The sequence below is a fragment of the Acomys minous genome (genome assembly GCF_964271855.1).
Source record: "Acomys minous genome assembly, chromosome: 17".
In the NCBI taxonomy this organism is placed as follows: Eukaryota; Metazoa; Chordata; class Mammalia; order Rodentia; family Muridae; genus Acomys; species Acomys minous.
In genome coordinates, this window is record NC_140500.1 from 46860333 (window position 1) to 46882204 (window position 21872).

The following is a 21872-nucleotide window of genomic DNA, read 5'->3' on the forward strand; positions in this document are numbered from 1 at the left end:
CAAGTCTCAACAAGTCACCTGGCTGAAGGCTTTTCCTCCACCGACCAACCTCTCCCTTTTCCTTCTGAGTGTGTGTAATTGGCCATGTGTTTCTTTCTCTTCCACTAACTCTGTTGACGATGACACTTAACCATGCCGTGTGCCTTTATCCTGTGCTGGGCTAAAGATGTTCACAGTTACCTTTGGTCCTGGTGCTGCAATCACACAGAATACACTTACATCATTAACAAAGCTGAAGTTTTAAAAAGGATAAGCTGTTTGCCCAAGACACCCAGCCAGCTAGTAAGCCAACAAATTGAATTGACTGCGAAGTTTGGCTCAAGTAGGGGCCTATCTCAGAGGTAGGACAGGGTCAGGGCTTGGACCCGTCTCCAGCACCCGCAGATTCAAAACTAAACCCAGGCAACGTGAACATACTTCACTTGGAATATTTCAACTAATGTTTTCTCTCTCCCTCCTCTTATTTCTAGTGTCTTCTACAAATGCTTCCGGGAACTGGAGGACGCAGTTAACCATGGGGCTATCTGAATACGAAAATCCAGTGCATTCTCCCTACACCAGCTACTGTGGCAGCATCTACCATCCCTTGCCCTCTCCTAACAGGTGAGACGGTACTGACAAGACTGTAGGAGCCTGGCCCTCTTCGAAGGATGCACCGCTTCTACACTGCAGTCTGAGTGTGACAAGGTGCAACCTGGGATTTGGTAAACAAGAAAGAGCCTATGGGCCGAGCCCAACTGCCAACCTCATTCAGTACATAGTGTTTCACTGGACACCATGCTCACTAGTCTACATGTTAGCTGCGTCCGTGCTCACACTCCGAGGGCAAAGCCCAGTGGCTTTGACAAGTAGCGCATGGCCAGCAAAGCCAAAAATACAACTGGACTTTGAAAGTTTTCTGAGCTCCATGTAGCTCAGCCAAATTCAGCCCTGTCCTTACAACTGCATGCATTAAGGTCTCTGTCTAAAGTCTTTTTCTTCTACTTTAAGGGTGTACTTAAAAGTGTCTTGTGAGTCATATCCATTTAAGGCTTTTTCTGGAAAAGTGCAAGAAAAATATCTCTTCCCCCAGTAAAGCCCTTTGTACCAAAGTCCAGCCAACAGTTGGTCAGTTGGATTTCGCCACCCGCTATCTTTTGTGTTTACCAAGGCACAGTGGACACAGCCAGCTGTCCTATCTGTCTTTGAAAGTGGTTTCCTGTAAACAGTAAAGGGAACACACAAGCAAGGCCAGTTACAGTGCAACTCTACAGAAGCACAGTTCTTTACAGATGGACAGCTGACTAACTCCCCTGGCATAGATGATAGGCGGGTGGATAGAGCAGATAGAATGCTATCGTATCATCTCGGGTCTATTAAAATGCATAAAATAGATTACAACAAAACTTAACAAGTGCCCTGCCCCCCAATATCACAGAGATAGTATTGTGTGCTTTTCAGTACTTCTGCAGATGGAAGAATTAGCTTCATTCATTTCTCTTAACCCAGCTGTCCTCACCCATAGTGCAGTGAAGACAGGCATTTTTGGTTTTTTTGTTTTGTTTTGTGTTTTGTTTTGTTTTGTTTTGTTTTGATGCTCTAGTCCCATTGCTGCTTTTGGTGAAGGAGACTTCCAGAGAGACTTCCGCTTGTGAAATGTCTGTGCTAGTGACCTGGACAGGTTAGCAGCTCCCTGCAGAGGCAGTTGGTGTTCCAAGCTAGTTGGAAGTTTTCAGTCTCCCAGTCCTTGTTTTTCTTTCCCCACATTCCACTAAAGTTATTCTTGGCTTGAAATATTAAGCCAATTGTCTCAGCTCAACAAAGGGTGTGCTCAAAATAGACGTTTGGCGAAACTGTACTTCATAGGACGTCAGCGGGCTGGGACATGTATAAATAATGTTTAAAAATGGGTTCGCAGTAGGATCCAAAATGTGCAGCCCCAGGTTTGAGCTGAACGCTATCAACACAGCTCTCATCACTTTGGCGAATATATTTGCAAATACTTTTTGTGTTTGAACAGTGTTTTTCTTTTTTTCTGCTGATTAGTGCACAAGATAGTCCTAATGTTGTTAATGGCAGTTGCATTGAATCCAGGAACTTGCTAAACATCCTGAGAAGAAAACCCATTTTTACCAAGTCTGCTTATGTATTTCAGTCAGACCAAGATGGCTGAATAGAGAAGGCTGGTGTCAGAAGAAGCATAGACTGCAGGAAATTGGAAGCTATTTAAAGCTCCATTGTGGTGTGGGTGGGTGTATATTCACAGGCACTCATTGTGCAAAAAAATATGGAAAATAATAAAGGAGTAAAAAAGATAACAATGGAGCCATAATCTCACCAGTCAGAGAGTGATACAAACATCTGATACATTTCACTGTTTTCCTGTCCATCCTAACACAAATAATGATATAGTTTTGCATTTTATATTATGTGTGAAATTATACATCTTATTCTAAAAATTTAATATCATAAAAATACATTCCTATGTGGTTAAACTTTTTGTTCATTAGTTTGAGTTTTTGTTTTTGTTTGTTTGTTTGTTTTATTTTGGGGGTTTTTTTGTTTTTTGTTTTTGTTTTTTTGTTTTTTGAGACAGGGTTTCTCTATGTAGCCTTGGCTGTCCTAGACTCACTTACTTTTTAGACCAGCCTGGCCTTGAATTCACAGCATCCCACCTGCCTCTGCCTCCCGATAGTTTGGTTTTTTAAGGTACGGTTTCTCTATATAGCCTTGGCTATCCTGGAACTCACCATGTAGACCAGGCTGGGCTCAAACTAAGGAGATCCACCTGCCTCTGCCTCCCAAGTGCTGGGATTAAAGGTGTGTATCACCTTTTATGTGGCTATGGTTAAACTTTTTAAACCTTACATAAATGACTAATTACTCAATATATGATGCTTTATCTAAAAGCACCCTAGTTGTTGAATAATTTATGTCCCTTTTTATTAGTACTGATACTAATAATATACTGTGCAGTATGTTAGTTGGCATTCCAAACCACCTTCTCAGGATTCACCTCCAAAGAAGGGTTAATGCTTAAAACTGAAAAGTGTGGGGCCTTTGGGGAGGGGCTGCTTAGTTGTTTTTTGGTGTGTGGATTTTTTTTGGGGGGGGTGGCTTTTGATTTTTCAAAACAGGGTTACTCTGTGTAGCCCTGGCTGTCCTAGAACTCATTGTAGACCAGGCTGGCCTTGAATTTAGAGATCCACCTACTTCTCTGCCTCCCCAGGGCTGGGATTAAAAGTATGTGCAACCTCCCAGGGAAAAATGCGTTTTTATGTTCCTGCTTTTCAAATGAATGGGCAACGTTTGTGCCACAGAGATGATAGGAGCACATATTTCAGTCTGTCTTATGTAGGATTGAAAAAAGAAAAAAGAAAAACAAACTATGATACAGTCTGATCATTTTTATTTAATTCAATTTACTAACAAACCAAATACAACAATCACATCATAGAGCTTCAGAAATTTGCCTTAAGATTGTATGGTACCTTCTTATGGAAACATGTTTTTAAAGCTGCCATGATAGTTCATGCTTCTGAGTGGCTGAGGCAAACTCGAGGTCAACCTAGGATGCATAATTAGTTTAAAATCAGTCTGGGCTTTAAAGTGAGAGACCTTGTCTAAGAAAACACTGCAAACGAATCAACAAAAGGCATGATTTTTAAAATCAGAGACACAATACATACACATGTGAAAATGTTGTAATGAACCCTATTTTGTACAATTAACATATTATTTTTGCTAATAAAAGAGACAAAATAAGTTTAATGATGTACACGAAAACCTCTAGATTGTCCACACTAAAGTCTTAAAATGCTCAGCAACATATAAGTGTTTTGTTTTGTTTTTCAAATAAGCAAGCTCTATGTTGTTTACAGAAAGCTAAGAGTTTTTATTGGCGACATTATCCCCGGTACGGTTTGGTAAACTTGGTGTTGGTGAATTCCTCGAAGTCAACAGGCAAAAGTCTCTTGTGCTAGGAGTGTCTCAGAAGAGACAAATCTGTGCTTTATGCCACAGTTTTCAGATGAACTTGTTTTCTTTCACTTTCCATCTTCTTCTCCCTTTCCCTGTCTAACTCTCCCCATCACTAGGCACAGTGGAGGCCCTCTGTCGCAGCGGATGGCTGTGACACCGGCCGGGAGATCAGTCTTAAGCTCTGTCTTGCTCCGTGTAGCCAGCGGTAGTAAGTACAGTCAGTGCTCCTCCTGTGCTTCCTCTACAGCAGGGCTTTCCGCCCTCCCTGGCTGCCGCGTGAGCTTGTGGACTCTGACTTTGCTTTGACATTTCCTGAAAGCACTAAAACTCCTGAATTTATTCTCCAGGCTCACCTCCCAAAGACTTTTTACTCAGCTTTACTAAGAGACCTTGGAATTGAAAACAGACATCTACTAACTAACTAACCTCCTTTTAACCTACTGTTAAAGATCTGGTTTGCTTAACTGAACCGTCTGTGTAATAAGCTATGCTTGTTTGAATATACCATCCAAATGTGACTGTTTCCATTTTGTTTTCTGCCTGTGTTCAGACCAAAATACCTAAATTATGTCATTTCCTGGTCCGTTGACAATTTATATTTGGCCCATAAACCCTCAGGATATGATGTATATTCCAAAGTATCCCTACAAACTTTTAAGTATTTTTCTTGTCCCCGAGAAAAGCATGTAGTCTATTCTTTTAATTTGCAGTTGTCAAAAAGATGCCTTTTTAAAAAGTTAAAATATTATTCTTTAACAAATTAAGAAGTATGAGTCAACAATATTATTATTATTATTATTATTATTATTATTATTATTATTATTATTATTAAAACTAGCTACACTGCTTCAAAGAGAATTCAAAACAATAAAAAGGACAACTGAGACAAGACTGTTAAATCATACACCAAACCAGGCAGTGTCCAATGGGGCAATAAACAGTGACCCGGAACACTTTCTGCTGCAAAGACTACATTTGTATTTCTTCCAGCAAACGCCTTTAAGTTAACATGTAACTTAATACCCTTTGTGCCCTAATCAATAGTAAATGAAAGTTAAACAAAGGTAGAACTCTCCTTAGAATTCACTGATTTTTTTTTTTTTTAATGTGCCTGCTAGACAATGTTCCATTGTGCTGTGAAGGGACTCTGCACTCTCTGACTCTTGTCATAGGTTCTGGAGTTTGTTTGTTTGTTTTCTTAACAGTGCTTCCCTCTAACCTGTTGGACTGTTTGTACAGACAGAGTGAAGTAGATTTGGGTAGTAACTTTCATGGTTCCCTTTAACAGGCAGTACGCAGAGCCCTCTCCGCTGGACGGTCCAGATGGAAACGAGCTGGAAGACAACCTGGAGAATAATGAGCAGAGACTCTTTTGGCACGAAGACTCCAAGCCTGGAACATTAGTCTGAAAGCAGTTGGACCTCCTGACCGAGCACTGCGCGTTCTCACACTAGTGTGCCTTGCAACTAGTCTGTCCGTCTTCTAGAAGGCTTTAGAAACCGAAGGCATCAAAGGGCGAAGAGAAGACTTAGGTGATTTGAAAGTGAATCGCACCCTAAGCCGCACAAGGCCCTGGATGAAGTCTGGTCTTCAAACCCTAGACACTAACCCATCCCTAAGTCTGAGCCCGTTGTGGGACTCTTGTCAAGAGGACAGGCATGAAGCCTTGACCCACCGTGAGCTCTTATGAAGGGAGTAACAATTGTCAAAGACAAGCCTCAGACCTGGGGACACGTTCAGGGAGTCTGTCCCATTGAAAAGGAGGACGAGAGATTTCAGAGCACAGTTCAGAACGCCGAGAGAGAGGGAACCCCGAAGCTCCTGAAGCATGGCTCACCATCGCAAGGTTTGAACTTGTGAGCGGACAGAGAACAGACTGTTTCTACAAACAAATGAGGACAATTTAGACAGTATTGGAGACTTACTTGAAGAGAAGTTAGATTTTTCACGGAAGTTCTGAGCGAGTGTACATGTCTTAGGATCTTACAAAGTGATGGTTTTCATAGGCGCCCTATTACGGAGTCTAGTCATGCTGATTGCTGTAGCATCCTGTACTATAACTCACTGGTAGCCAGCTAGAGGGAATGAAGGAGGTCGCATCTGCTTGGAGAACGTTTTCTTAAGGTACATAGCACCACACCCTGCTGTGCTTCCCAGCAAACACCGAGGGCTCACACTGCAGGCTTCCCACCTTGCCTGTCACTTGAAACCATGGGCTGGAGGTGGAGAGCCTGTGTCCACTCGAGTCTGAAACAGTGTTTTGAGATGATACCAGTCGGGACCCCAGAGGACAAAGCCAGCCCACCTCATCACAGATGAATCCTGTGCCTTAAAGTGGTGAAGAGCAGAAAGTTAAACCCACGTTCGATTGGAACTCCAGAAGTAAATCCGAGTCACAGAGTGACAAAACAAGATTGGCGGGAACGAGTTTTACTCCAAGCTGCAGGAGACTGAATTATGAGGACCAAACTACCTCATACCCCCTGGAGGAACTCGGTTAGCTTAGGTCTGTTGTTCGCAGGGTTTTGCTTGCTTTTAGAGCAGCCTTGATTTTTGTCTTCTTTATTCGGCTTCAAATTCCCACGAAAGGTGCTCCCTTCCCCCCTCCCTTTTATACACTTTTCTTGTTCATATTGTGAATAGAGGCATTTCTCAACAACTTTTCTGGAACATTTTTTTCTAGTTGTATTCCAAAGCATGTAATATATACATAAAAATCGTTTGATAAAACTGGTCCTCTGTCATTTGTATCATTAGAAATGAAGTTCGGGGAAAATTTTTTGGAAAAAAAAATAACTTATTCCTTTTTGCATATTTGTATAGCCTTCTGGAATTGGAAATAGCCCTTTTGCATATACTTTCACTGTTTTGACTTTTTGAGACCTATTATTTTTTTACGTAGGTCAATAAACTGATGGCGTGCTACTGAGCATGTGTTCGAGTGTTTGTGTTTATATTTGGGGTACCCAAGAGGCAATTTGAGATGTTCCATTTCAAGAAGGACATTAGGCAAGGTACAAAGTCCTTTACTATTACAATGTTTTGTTGATTCCAATATACACATTTTTTACATACATAAATCTGAAAATACGTTTTGTATATTCATCATGTCCTGGTGGAACTGCCCGTGGTTTTGTGTTATTTGTTTTGACTTCGGTTGGATTCTTTTAAGATTTAATTATTTATTATGTATACAATGTTGTGTCTGCGTGTACAATTTCATGCCAGAAGAGGGCACCAGGTCGCATTACAGATGGTTGTGAGCCACCATGTGGTTGCTGGGAATTGAACTCAGGACCTCTGGAAGAGCAGTCAGTGCTCGTAACCTCCGAGCCATCTCTCCAGCCCCTCCCTCCTCTCTCTTAGTGATACATAAAATATTGTTCTGTTCTGTTGTGGCAGCTCTGGGCCATGCACACTCTAGAGTCTTCACCAGCCCACTGCTGTGCCTTACAATAAGGCCTCTTGAAATTAACCAAACATGGTAGTTAATCGCTTCACAGAATAACTGATGAGAATTTCTAAATTTTAGGTTTGAAAATATGAACTGATTGATAATGAGTAATTCATCTTCATTTTAAAAACAAATCTTTTCAATTAAAAACATCTCAGTTTCTGTCTTCTATCCTGTTTATTGGAGAGAGCTGGGTTAGAAATGAAATATAAGGAAATTCAAATGAGTGTTTCTGTGCATGTTTCCTATGTAAAAATCCCCCTTTCCTGCTTAAAACAAAAACAAACAAAAAACCAATGTCTCCAGAATGACAGCTATAAATAGCCTTCAAAGAGAAAATAGAACTTGGCTTCCACATAGGAGAAAAAGTGTCAAGAATGAAAGTGCAGCAGGCCTGCCATAGGACCACATCTGTCTTTTGTGGAAATTGCTCACTCAGAAGCAAAAACACATAAAAGTAAGGCTGCAACATGTAACATTCTCTTCTTGCTACAAACAATATCCTGGACTCATACAAAGCATTTGAAACATATGTAACGAAGGGAATCCGGTCCTGCAAGCGCTGCTCATCAGAGGGGACAATCAATTGTTAAGCTGTTACATTAGTTTGGAATAATTTCCTTTAACAATATTTTTAAATTGTTGTGTATGCGTACATCTGCATACATGTATGTGCACAGTGTGTAGATGCTCACAGACAGAAGAAGGTGACAGATCTCCAGAGGCTGGAGTCAAAAGCGGTGGTGAGCCTACTCGCTGTGGGTGCTGGACCTGAATTCAGGGCCTGTGGAAGGGCAGCAAGCACCTTGTGGTGCTTCTGAAGAGAAATGTCCTTTTCAGCTGCATTTATCTGAGCACTTGGTTCCCTGCTGGGGGCACCGTATGGGGAAATTGTGGAGCTTTTAGGTGGCAGAACCTAGCTGGAGAAAGCAAGTGCTGGTCTGTAGCCTCTCCCTGCATCCTCTTCTCTCTCTCTCTGCTTCCTGGGAGGATGAAAATGTAAGCAGCAAGCTTCCTGCTTCCGGTGGCCCACTATAGACTCCAGATCCGGAACTGCAGGCTAAAATAAACCCTTCCCTAAGTTGCTTTTGTTTGTGATATTTCATCACAGCAACAGAAAAGAAACTAATACACATTCTTAACTGCTGAGACACCTCTCAAGCCCCGTAATCTGCAACTTTTTCTATGCCTAGTTGTTTCTTTTGTAAAATCTAGCATTGTATTATAAGTATCTCTCCCTTATCCCTGTATATTATATATATTACATATTATATTGTATTATACATACTGTGTAGCAATACAATATAATCACATATGTTACACATCATATATAACAATAATATTATATATCATATTTCGCGTTATTATAGAATATGTAATGATATGTTACATGGTTGTATTATATATAATTTTTATATATTATATATAATGGCCTAGTGTATCTTGGGGATCACTCCCTGTCAGCACGTATTGATCTGCCTCACAAATATGTATATTTGGGGCTGGAGAGATGACTCAATGGCTAAGTGCACTGGCTGCTCTTCTAGAAGACCTGGGTTTGATTCCCAGCATCCACCTGGCAGCTTACAACCATCTGTAACTCCAATCCCAGGAGAATCCAGCATCCTCTCTGGCTTGTATATACACATGGTACACAGATATACATACAGTCTCATACATAGGCATACAAATAACTAAGCAAATATGCATATTTTATAAGGTGAATTTAAAAAATAGACTTGCCTCCCTTGATGTTTGTAGGTTTTCCCTATACTTGAAAAAATTCAAAATGTATCATTGTACTCATGAACTAAAAAATGTGATAAGCAATGAAAATTCTAGAATCATTTTAATCTATTAGTTTGGCCTGCTCTTAGGAAGGATCGGGGTTTAGACTCAAGACTTTTCCTAATATTGGTCCTTAGTTTTCAAATTTGCAGTAATGATTTTAATTAAATGACCATTAAGTTGTGCTGTAGAGCATCTCAAATTGTCAGTAGTAAAATACGCATTTTTAAATTGCCAAATATTTATGAAGCTATAGATTTGTAAGGTGAGATCAACTGAATTTATTAGGAGAAAATTAATTCAAAACCATAAATTACTAGTTGATCAATGAAGATGTAGAGTTACACACTGGTGTCCATTGTTAGCTTTGGCAGATGCAAAGCTACTCCATCCCCAGGCAGGGTGGTGCGGTCCTACAGTCCCGCAGCTGCAGAGGCCTTGCTGGAAGAATTCCTTTAGCCCAGGCAACCAGCCTGGGAAAAATCATGTGACTTTGTCTCAAAAACAAAAACTTCAGTCAACATCTGAATACTGACTCCATTTCTATACTCCTTGCCGAGTCCCAGCACTGGAGTTTTCAGACTGTAACCACCCCCACCCCATCCCTCCACCCCACCCCCCACCCCCACCCCATCCCTCCACCCCACCCCCTACCCCTGCCAAGCAGCACTGACCTGAACTAAGTAAACACCTAAGGAGATGCTTCCGCCAGGCTTTTTTTTTTTTTTTTTTTTTTTTTTTTCCTGAGACTGGGTTTCTCCATGTAGCCTTGGCTGTCCTGGAACTCACTCTGTAGACCAAGCTGGCCTCAAACTCAGAAATCTGCCTGCCACTGTCTTCCGAGTGATGGGATTAAGGCGTGTTCCACCACCCAGCTCATCCATGCTTCCTAATAAGGTAAGTCATTCACTGTCCTTTATAATCTCAAAGTGCACGGAGAAGCTGCAGCCCAATTCCAGAGAGAGAAAACGCTCTCTGACACAGACAAACCCTGTGGCTAGCGAAGCGCTTACCTCCCCTTTCATCTCAGTGGGCCAGAGCAGGCCGTGCCTCAGTTGACAGAGTGCTTGCCTTGTGGGAAGGGAGTCTTAGGGTCCATCCCCAGCAGTGCATAAGCTGACTGTGGTGGTGGGACATACCCATAATGCCTGCTCTTAATAAGTAGAGGTAGGAGGACCAGAAAGGAATTCAAAGTCATCTTCAACAACACAGTGAGCTTGAGGCCAGCTTGGGCTACAGGAACCCCCATTTCAAATAAATAAAGGAATATAAAATTTGGCAGCTGTCTATCGCCTCTGTTTTAAGCCTTTTACCCCTCCTCTGGATTTCCTAGGTCTTTTCTTCTTCCCAGCCTTCCATCCCGTTCAGTGCCACCCTCGGTTGAGAGAAGGGATGTGAAAAGGGGCTTGGAATCTCTCACTTCTAGTTAGACAGAAGCCAGGCTGGCAGGCATGTGTGCATGTGCGCATGTGAGCATGTGCGTATGTGTGCATGTGTGCATGGGAGAAAGTTAAGAAATTCATCCTGACTGGCCAAAATCTGTGCCCTAAGCTACCACATGGTATTTGTAACACAAAAATCTATAATGGACCAAAACCTGAAATGTTGTTTTTTAAAGCTTATTGTTTTATTTTATGTGATGTATGTGTGCATGCCTGAGTGTGTGCATGTGTGTGTGTGTGTGTGTGTGTGTGTGTGTGTGTGTGTGTGTGTGTGCCTTCAGAGGCCAGAAGATGGCATCAAATCCCTGGAACTGAGTTACAAGCTGTTGTGACTACCCCATGGGGTTGTAAGTGAGCCATCTTACTGAGCCCCGTCTCACCCCCTCAAAATTGAAGCTGCTTCTTCTTCTTCTTCTTCTTCTCCTTCTTCTTCTTCTTCTTCTTCTTCTTCTTCTTCTTCTTCTTCTTCTTCTTCTTCTTCTTCTTCTTCTTCTTTCAAGACAGGGTTTCTCTGTGTAGTCTTGGCTGTCCTGGACTTGCTTTGTAGACCAGGCTGGTCTCGAACTTACAGAGGTTCTCGCGCCTTTAATCCCAGCACTCGGGAGGCAGAGGCGCGTGCACCACCACGCCCAGCAGAACTTGAAGCTTCTTGAGCACCAATCCGAAGCCATAAGTGAAACATTCCAGACTATGAATCTTTGCTTCCTACACAAAATTACTGAAAATACTGTATGAAATTTCCTTTTAGTATTCAACATAATGGCTCATGCCTACAATCCTAGCCCCCAGGACACTAAGTCAAAAGGATTGCAAATTGAAGACCAGTGAGACCCTGCTTTCAGAGAGAGAGAGACAGACAGACAGACAGAGACAGACAGACAGACAGACAAAACATACTTGGTATGGAAAGAGATTTGCAATGGATTGGTGAAAACTGTGGATATATTTTATGCTTGGCTTTCACAATTAATACACCTACTTTGTATTTGCCAATGACAAAAAGCTGCATCAGGCCTATGTGCAAGCACACACAGGTCAAGATAACCTGTAACTAGAGTGACGCCAAATCTCAGCTGACTCCTCACTGTGCTTAATTACTAATGGCTGAATGATTTCCCCATAGATCAAGTCCGTTTCTCAACCTGTTCTGGCTAATAAAATCCCTTGCTCCAGCCCATGTGTACTTGTTCACAAGCACCGATAAGCAGAACAAACTAAGTATTGACTAGTAGCACTGAAACTGCATATTGGTCCTTCCCCAGTTTTGATGACTCAGGGGCTATATAGCATGATATGAAATAAGGCGTGGTCTTTATGGAGTCCATGAGGAGCCACCTTGGAAGTCAGCTCAGTATGTCTGGGCACTCACAAGGAAGGAGCCTGATCTGAGATTAGACTCCAAGCAGAATCTTAGCCCACCACGTAAATAAACGGTCCTTAAATCCCCCTCATCGTCCTCCTCCTTCCAAGAGTCAGTAACAGAGTCCGTTTTCTCCTGGCAGGAGAAAATGACAGACTTGTTTTGTAGTGCTTACCTGACGCTGCTCTTCCCTGTCCCCCCAAACTGCCCCCCACCCACCCAGACAGGGTTTCTCTGTGCACTCCTGGGCTGTCCTGGATCAAGCTAGCCTCCAACTAACAGAGATCAACCTTTCTCTGCCTCCCAAGTACTTCAATTAAAGGCACGCACCACCACTGCCCAGCCCTGACACTGCTCTTAATGTGCAAACACACACACACACACACACACACACACACACACACACACACACAGCACTTCCCCATGCCTTTAGCTTTCAAGTCCCAGCAGCCTTGGCAAGAACAGTGATGTGGGGCTGAGAATAGAGTAGGAGGTGAGCCAGCTTGGGATTTACAGATCATTTTCTTCAATGCTAGTCATACACAGAGCACCCAAGGTTAAAGAGGTCTGCAAGTGTCAACTATAGCTGCGCTGGCCCCTCTGCAGTCTTGGGGAACTTTGTGGGTATGTTTTGGATTCATCCAATAATTGGGGGAGTGTGACATATATTTAGGGGCCCAGGAACAATAAGTAAACACGAGAAACTATCCCCCCTCCCCCGACTGCCCATGATCCTTTGAGAAACCCTGGGCTGCGCACCAGAGAGTGGGTGTTATATCCGGGCGCTGTGTTCCAAAGCTTAAAACAGAGAGGAAAAGAAGTGAATAAAATGATTGTTAGTGAGAGTCAGGCAAAATACACGTGTTTCAGGAAAAAAAAAATAGGCACCCCCAACAACTAACTAGGGTGCCAACTGCGTATCCGTACGTCACAGACCCAGGCAATTAAATGGAGTGGGCTATTTCCCTGAAGCTTTCAGTCCCCTGAGGGAGAAGCAGAACTATCTGAATGTGTTAATATAACTGAAAATTCCATGAAGACCAAGGGCAATGAGAGAGAACAAAGGTGGGGTAAGGGGGTCATGAATGCCACCTGAGATTGGTGAGGCATATTGGGTCTCTTTGAGGAGCTGATGTTAAATGAGGTCATTCCTCAAAGCTGGAAAACAACACCTTAGAAACTAAAGGAACATGAGGCTAACTTAGACTACTATTAAAGAAACGTAAGCAATAGGAAAGAAAGCTCTCACAGCAATGGTGCTTGGGCTGTGCTCTACGTCGCTTCACTTAGCCCTCTCCTCCGACTCTGTGAGGTGGTTTATCCTCCGATAAGACCATGGAGAGAGAGGCTCAGAAAGGTGGCCAAACCTTTGGTTCCATGACCACGCGATAAGTACGTGTTGAAGCCAGAATTCAGAGACCAGGACTCCGGATGCCGCCGCATCGCACAGCTCCGTGATAACCGGGCGTGCTATTTCGAAAGCTGTCAGTGACAGAGAAACTAACTTTGAATGAAAACCGATGAAAATGAAAGGGGAATGGAAGAGAGAAGAAGAAAGAGCCTGGGGAGGAAGTAGGAGGAAAGGCTGGAAGTCAGCTCAGCAGGGGGACAGTCAAAACCTGTAATCAGGGAGAAAAGCACAGCCCAAGCCGGCCTGCAGGGAGCGGGTTTACAAGGCAGGTGATTCAGACGTTCTTAATCAGGGTGTCACAGGAGAGATCCCTGATGAAGGGTCCGGTAACAGCCAGTGGGCTGGAATTATCTTTGCAAATAATGTGGGGGATGAAACGAGCTGCAGCATTTGCAAGTTGTATCCCAAAGGCTTCTCTTGCAGGCAATGAGAGTCTCAGGTCACCTCCTGCTTCTCCTTCCACGCACACGCATGCGCGCGCGCGCCTTGTCAGGGAACCTGTTCTTTAGCTTGCCCTTTCCTCGTTTTCGTAAGATATGGGCATCCTAAGAAGATCAAAAGCTGGGAAATAGGAAAGATCTCATCAGGAAGCCCAGGAGCTGTAGGCTGGGAGAGGCGTGCAGCCGCCCTTCAATTACTGGAAAAGCCTTTCACAGAGTTGATGGCGGTGTCTGGCCAGACACCACCATCTTCATAAAGTGGTGGTTAGAGGTGTGGGCTTTGAAGTCAGGCTGTCTTGGAGACAGACTATCAGGCTTGGAGTCCATCCCAGCCTCGCTGCTTGTTGGGTTTTCCAGAATTAGTCTCTGGAGCCTCAGTTTCCTTCTTGGTAACAAGACTCCCACCGGCACTGTATGAGTTGCACTGGGTAATGGATATAACTAACTCGGCACAGCATGCGCCTGGCAGGTTTTCCAGAAAATAAACTACCTGTGTGGGAAAGCAGTAGTCACCGTTCCACAGTAAGCATGGTCTAGAAAGCTAAGGTTATCTGTGAGTGAGTGTGTATGTGTGTTTGTTCCTGTGTACGAATAGGGGCGTGCACATGTATGTCATGTGTGTACACGTACACCTGCCACAGTGCCCACAGGATGTAGAGGACAACCTCGGGTCTTGTGTGAGAGTGCGTCTCTTGTTTTCAACAGGTTAGTTGGTCCACGGACTTCCTGGGGAAATCTGCTGTCTCTGCCTCGGGCTCCCTGTAGGGCCACTGGATTACAGATGTGCAGTTCCATCACTCAGCCTTCTGTGGGGCTTCAGGCTCCAAAGTGAGATCTTCGTTATTACCCAATCTCCCCAGCCCCTAAGCTGAAGGATGTTAATTTAGCCACTGATCAGCTGAGGGCTGATTCCTGTCCAGGGCTCCTCTTACTTAATTCTCACAGCAAGGCCGCCCAAAAGCTCTTGGAAGTTAAAGCCCTGCCCCCCCACTAGTTAGAGACACTCAAGACTGGACTCTAGACACTGCTGTGGAAGAGAGCGGTTGTGAAGTGTCAGTTCCTGAGGCTCGGGCTCCACAGAGCTGAGAAGCTGCTCCAGAGACAAGCTGTGGAAGGCGTTTTCCACCTCCGCCTGCCTCCGCTGTCCTGCAAGGCCAGGGCCCATTAAATTTGTTAGAGCTCAAAAAGCTTGTGCCACCTTACATCAGCTGCCCAGGCACCTCCCTGGCTCATGCTGGGTCAGGTCACACTGTTGGCTCAAAGACAAGTTCCTGCCTTGTCTGCACACAGAAGAAAGCAAACAAGCCGATGAGTAGGGTGGCGAGATTTAGCAAAAACTACAAGAGGCCAGTTAGATTTGGAAAAGAGCTCTAAGTGCCATTTTTTTTTTTAGAAGTTTCTTTCTCAGAACTTTTTAGGGCATCCCGGGGAACAATTCAAACAGAGCTTAAGAACAAAACCATTCAGTGTGGAAAGTGTCCTGTAGATTTGGGGTTCTGGGTGAGTGAAAAATGAGAATGTGACTGCTCCTAGTCATGGTTGGGGAGAAGGTTTTATTGTAGATATGAGTGAGCCAACAGCCAGAGGCATCTGGAAGGCTCCAGACTGAACTGGGCCATGGCTGGAGCAAGGGAAGCCCTACCCTAGGGCTAGAGAGGCTTGGGGGATGGGGACCGGGGAGAAGTGCTGGGCACCGGTGCTGAGTGGTGCTGGGAAGGCGAGCCAGAGTTAGCTTTGATATGGATGTTAATAGGCGCCTCAGTTAGCCACGTGACCTGGGTTCCTTTGAGACCTAACGCTAGGCAAACGTAGTTGCCAAGGCCCCTGTTAGAGGAACTGAGACAGTTCCCTACATGAACCGGAAGTCCGTGCAGTGTGGAGGTAGAGTCCTGCCGTTCCCCTGCGCGGAGGGGTGGCCGGCTAGTGCTTCTGGGCTTGGGTTGTGCCTGGATTTTCAGAGCTTACAATATTGGTTAAGAAGGACACCTAGTGGCCTTGCTGCGTTACTGCAGGAAGGAGTTCTTAGTCGCCCTGGCCTGAATTCAACCTTCTCAATAGTGTACGGACAAGGTAGGTGCTATAGGCTACAGGCGGAAGGAAACAAGAGCCCAGTTTCTGATGTCTAATCCTCAGCACTTGTGATTACTAGCTGTGTTCTTGGGGAAGTTGTTTTGGGGTTTAGAAGCATCACTTTTATAAAGCAGAAGTAATTGTTAACAGAGAATTGTAAGGACTCAATAACTTTAGCACTTGCTAAAGTTCCTGGGACAAAGCAAACCAGGTTTAGTTATTGTTTCGTCTGCAAGGAATAAGGTTGGCAATATTTCACAGCATTGGATTTAAATATCAATAAGATAAAACTTAAATACTAACAATATTTAATAGTCACTAAATGCTAAGGCAAAAGTTGGTATAAGGTAAGGTACTTTCTTGGGTGAAAAAAAAAATCGAGCAAGCCCAATGGCAGTTTTTTTTTTTTTAAACATAGTCTTTTAGAAAATCAAAATTCATTTTTTCCCCAAGACAGGGTTTCTCTGTGTAGCCTTGGCTGTCCTAGACTCACATTGAAGACTAGGCTGGCCTCGAACTCACAGTGATCGCCTGCTTCTGCCTCCCAAGTGCTGGGATTAAAAGCATGTACCACCACACGAGGTGGAAAATAAAATTTCAAACACACACACAAATTCTGTTTACAAAAAAAAAGATTTTAAAAGAAGACAGGATTGATATAACTGGTTTTTTCTTTTGCCTCAGACACCAAATGGCTTGGCCCTGTGCCAACACATAACAAGAGCGCCCAGTGTCTTCTGTGTCTGCTTTACATACAAGAATGAGAGCCCAGGATACATGCTCAGACACACCGTCAAAACCAAGGTCATATAATCTTGTGCAGTCTGGAAATAATCCACACACAGGGAATCCTTGGGACAAATTGTCTTTTAAAGGGAATGTGAAGGGGACCACAGGACTGGGAAGAACCCTGGAGCTAATGTATGCTGGACTAGTGCTGCAGCACCGAGCCAGCTGGTCATGGATTTAACTCTTTTTGCCCATTCATGTATATATGAGTGTATGTATGTATGTAAGTATGTATGTATAGAAAGAGAGGGGGGCAATTTCATGGCCCAAGCTGACTTTCAACTTGATACATAGCAGAAAACAACCTTGAATTTGTAATCTTTTTTTAAAGATTTATTTATTATTAGGTACACAATGTTCTGCCTGCATGCACACCCACAGGCCAGAAGAGAGAATCACATCACATTACAGATGGTCATGAACCACCATGTATGTGGTTGCTGGGAATTGAACTCAGGACCTTTGGAAGAACAGACAGTACTCTTAACCTCTGAGCCATCTCTCCAGCCCGTGTCCTCTGTTTTATTGGACAATGTTCTTCTTTGCCCTGTCACCCAGGCAACCTGACAGTTTGGAAAATAGAGCTAAAATCTCTAAATGGTCTGGATCTCCCTGGTTGGGACACACATGTCTGTGCTTTGCACAGATCAGGAAGTGTAAATGGCTTTAATAGAGTAACAAGACAGAAAGAAGTGTAGAAAGCTGGCTCGCTATCTTGGGTTTCACGGCAGAGGCAGAGGCAGAGGCTGAGGCAGAGGCAGAGGCTGAGGCAGAGGCTGAGGCTGAGGCAGAGGCTGAGGCAGAGGCTGAGGCTGAGGCAGAGGCTGAGGCTGAGGCTGAGGCAGAGGCAGAGGCTGAGGCAGAGGCAGAGGCTGAGGCAGAGGCTGAGGCTGAGGCAGAGGCTGAGGCTGAGGCAGAGGCTGAGGCTGAGGCAGAGGCAGAGGCTGAGGCAGAGGCAGAGGCTGAGGCAGAGGCTGAGGCAGAGGCTGAGGCTGAGGCAGAGGCTGAGGCTGAGGCTGAGGCAGAGGCAGAGGCTGAGGCAGAGGCAGAGGCTGAGGCAGAGGCTGAGGCTGAGGCAGAGGCTGAGGCTGAGGCAGAGGCTGAGGCTGAGGCAGAGGCAGAGGCTGAGGCAGAGGCAGAGGCAGAGGCTGAGGCTGAGGCCCCTGGAGTCACCAAAGTCCCTTGGCAGGGGTCGCACAGACAGCTGCTTAGGTGTGGGTGCTGTTTGGAGTGCTGTGTGTTGCCTGCCCACTCCGCAAATGTTACTGGTATGTTGCGATCTCCAGCTACAGGCAACATAACTTTCTTCCTTGGCAGAACAACAGCCCGACCCCCAGCAATCTGCTTCCATTTACAGTGCAGAGCAAATGATGGAGCAGCGCTCATGAATTGGAGTGGGGGGCGCTTTAAAAATACCTGCAATCATGTTGTCCACCTGGCACTGAAGTGTCAGCCAGGTCCAACTCCTTGGAACTCAGTAAATTGACTGCGTGGTGAGCAGTTCTCTCTTCGAATAACATGGCTGTGTGCTGATGCAGACAGAGATGTCTCTAGGTTCACCTCCGTGTTAGCTCCTGTCAAAGGGTTTGAGGGATTCTCCCCCTCTCTCCCTCCCTTCCTCCCTCCCCCCCCTCTCTCTCTATCTCTCTCTCTCTATCTCTATCTCTATCTCTATCTCTATCTCTATCTCTATCTCTATCTCTATCTCTCTTAGAAAGGAGTGAAACATCAGGACCACTTCAACTCCTGCTTTATTTCCTTCACACCTACAGAAGTTTTCCAGGTCCCTTGCAAACAAATAAACCTTCCCAGAGCTCTGTTACTTTATACAACTGCCAACCTCAGGATTACTCTGTGTGTGTGTGTGTGTGTGTGTGTGTGTGTGTGTGTGTGTGTGTGTGTGTTTGGGAGAGAGACAGAAGCAGACACAAAGTTCCATAGCTCACCAATCTCTTCCTCCACTAGGCTGTGTGCTTTTAGATTTCAAGGACCATGCTGGATACATAGACACAAATCTGTTGTCCTGGTATTCAAAAGCCTGGCTACTACAATGTAAGGCCTTGTCTTAAGTTGGGGGGGGGCAGAGGGGGTTGGGAGGAAGGAGGGAGTTCCTCCAGGGAAGTGCTTGCCAAGCAAGCACAAGACGGGAGTTAGGTCCCCAGCACCTGGGCCTGGTGGCATGTGTTTTTGATGCCAGCACTGGGGAGACAGAGACAACTGGATGTTCAGGGCTGGCCAGCCAGCCTAGCTTCTTGGTGAGTTTCAGGCTAGTGATAGAACTTGTTTCAGAAGAATGTGTAACACCTGGAAAATGATAGCTGAGATTGTTCTCTGACTTAAACACCACACACACACACACACACACACACACACACACACACACACACCACACATACTACACACATACACATGTGCTTGAAAACACTCATAGACACACATGCATAAAGAAAAGAAATCAAGAACCATGTTTTATCTTTTTTTAAAAAAAATGATTTGTTTATTCCTATTTTATGTGCATTGGTGCTTTTTGGGCATGTATGTCTGTGTGAGGATGTAGCATCCTCTGGAGCTGGGGAACTGGAGTGACAGACAGTTGTGAGCTGCCATGTTAATGCTGGGAATTGAACCCATGTTTTCTGGGAAAGCAGTCAGAGCTCTTAACTGCTGAGCCATCTCTCCAGCCATGCCCCACCCCCCATGTTTTATTTCAATATATGTTTCACTTAGACTCTGAAGCCACACCATTGCCTAGCAAGGTTAAATACTTGTCTTGCAAGAAAGAAGACCTGAGTTTGCTCTCTTGAACCCATATTTAAAAAAAAAAAAAAGCAGGACATGGCCTGGAGAGATGGCTCAGAGGTTAAAAGCACTGGCTGCTCTTACAGAAGTCCCGAGTTCAATTCCCACCAACCACATGGTGACTCACAACCATCTATAATGAGATCTGGTACCCTCTTCTGGCCTGCGGGTGTACATGCAGGCAGAGCACTGTATACATAATAATAAATAAATAAAATATTTTTTTAAAAAAAGCAGGGCATGATGGGGTACACTTGTACTCCTATAGCTGGGGCGGCATGCAGAACTTCATTGTGTACATACACTCTTTGCTAGGAGGTCTGGAAACACACATCAATCAATGGAGTGATGTAAGCAAGAGAAGTCTATTGCCGGCAGAGAAACCCTATCTTGAAAAACCAAAAATAAAAAACAAAAAACAAAGAGGAATCTATCCTGAGGGCTGTGAGGAAAAGCCAGCTCAGCACTTCTTTCTCTAGTCTCATGACTTTCAGAGAGGTCTTATTTGGGCCCGGGTTTATGCAGGCCCTGTGGTGGCCTGTGACTTCATTTTCCTCAGGCATTTATTCTGCCCATCTCTGTGGCCAAACGTCCCCTTCTTATAAAGGCCAATCATGTGGGTTTGGACTCACCCCAGTGACCTCAGTGTCATGAGCTTGCATCTCCATCTAAAGTTTTAATCTCCAAATGAGGTCACATCTTGAGATTGTAGGGGCTAGGTCTTCAGAAAAACTTTTCTTCTGGGGAGGGACATATTTCAAGGGAGAGGAAACATCATCCAAAGTTAGAGGTCAACTTTCTGAGGTTCTAAAATGAGATAAAACTGGAAGTTACCAGAGGCAAGCACAAAGAAGGAAGACAGATGTGTGAGAAGCCATGCAGATCACAGAGTCTTGTATGCCAAGGACCATGGGAAGTGACCAGAGCCCAGCAGAGGGCCACGAAGCATGGATTTCCTCTCAGCTTCTAGAAAGTACCAATCCTACTAACCCCTGGACATCAGACATCCCATCTCCCAAATGATGAAACAATGAAGTTCTGCTCTATTTTGGTTTTGTTTTGAAAAGCTATAAACTAACAGGATCTGATTTAAAACAGCAGCAGCAGCAGCAGCAGCCACTTAGCACACAGTCTTTCAGGACAGGTTTTTCAAGGTACTCATGCAAAATTCCCTGAATCAGATACTAAAGGGAGCTGAGTCACATCTGGATGCTGAGTACTGGGAAAGGAGCAGTTGGGTTGCTTTGTTTTGTGCCCACTCCCTCCACACCGATTTCAGCTTTCCCAAGACCACAGAAGCTTGGCAAAGATCTCTGTGTGACAGATACAACAGCACAATTTAAAGGTTTTGTTTTGTTTGTTTGTTTGTTGTTTTCTTTTCCTCCTGTCTAGTTCATTCTCTCTCTCTCTCTCTCTCTCTCTCTCTCTCTCTCTCTCTCTCTCTCTCTCTCTCTCACACACACACACACACACACACACACACACACACACACTATTAACTGTGAACATGTTATGATGCTAGAGGTTCTCAAATGTCTTTTATTCTGAGACACCAGGTGCCACTGTGTAGCCCTGGCTGTCCTGGAACACTCTGTGTAGATGGGGCTAGCCTCAGACTCACAGACAGACCTGCCAGATTCTGCTTCCTGAGGGGTAGGGTTAGAGGAGTGCACCACCCTGCATGTTGCATCTTCCAACTCTAGCATCTTGGACAAACAGGAGAACAGACTACAAACTCTAAGAGGTAATAGCTAAGGCGGCAGGGCTGGAGGTTGGTGACAGCAGGTGACTTGCCGTTCCCTGCTCCTGCCCTCTTCTGGACTTCTCAGGCACTGCATACCCATGGTGCATGTACATTCATGCCCACTCAACACTTTTACACATAAAAGAAAAGCAAATGATCACCAAATACCTCTGATGTGCTGGGTAGTGGGAATGCCAGAGGCTCCAATTCAGGGTCCACCCTGCAGGAGTTTGCAGTCCTGTACCAAGACTAAGCCAGGTTGATAGGTAACATAAAACATGACAGGACCTAGACCTAATTCATATGGTTAACACTGATTGACAACTTGATAGAATCTACAGTTACCTAGAGACAAACTTCTGGGGTTGTCTGTGAGGAGCTTCTTGATTTGATTAGCTGAAGTGGGAAGATCTACCCTAAGTATGTATGGCATCATTCTGTGAGCTAAGACAGAATTAGGAGAAAGGGAGCTGGGTGCCAGCATTCATCTCTTTCCGATCCCAGCTGGAAATGGAAAGGCCAGCTGACTCTGGTTTGGATGAGAATGGGCCACGTAAGCTCATATATTTGAATGCTTGGTCTATAACGATTGGAGTTGTTTGGGAAGTATTAAGG

At 44.5% G+C, this 21872-nt stretch overlaps 2 protein-coding genes across 5 annotated transcripts in view; both read left to right on the top strand.

Moving 5' to 3' along the window:
• FRMD4B (FERM domain containing 4B) overlaps nucleotides 1-6889 on the top strand; it is a 311527-nt gene extending 304638 nt beyond the window's left edge. For all 4 annotated transcript variants that reach the window (XM_084765731.1, XM_084765728.1, XM_084765729.1 and 1 more), the window contains 2 exons: nucleotides 471-603; nucleotides 5249-6889. In XM_084765731.1, coding sequence (XP_084621857.1) covers nucleotides 471-603; nucleotides 5249-5369 — 254 coding nt within the window. In that variant the 3' untranslated portion in view covers nucleotides 5370-6889. The remainder of the gene's footprint in view (nucleotides 1-470; nucleotides 604-5248) is intronic.
• A 3097-nt stretch (nucleotides 6890-9986) lies between these two features.
• The window catches only part of LMOD3 (leiomodin 3), a 45391-nt gene continuing 33505 nt past the window's right edge, over nucleotides 9987-21872 (top strand). The window contains exon 1 of the mRNA XM_084765610.1: nucleotides 9987-10099. The gene's annotated coding sequence lies outside the window, so the exon portion shown is untranslated. The remainder of the gene's footprint in view (nucleotides 10100-21872) is intronic.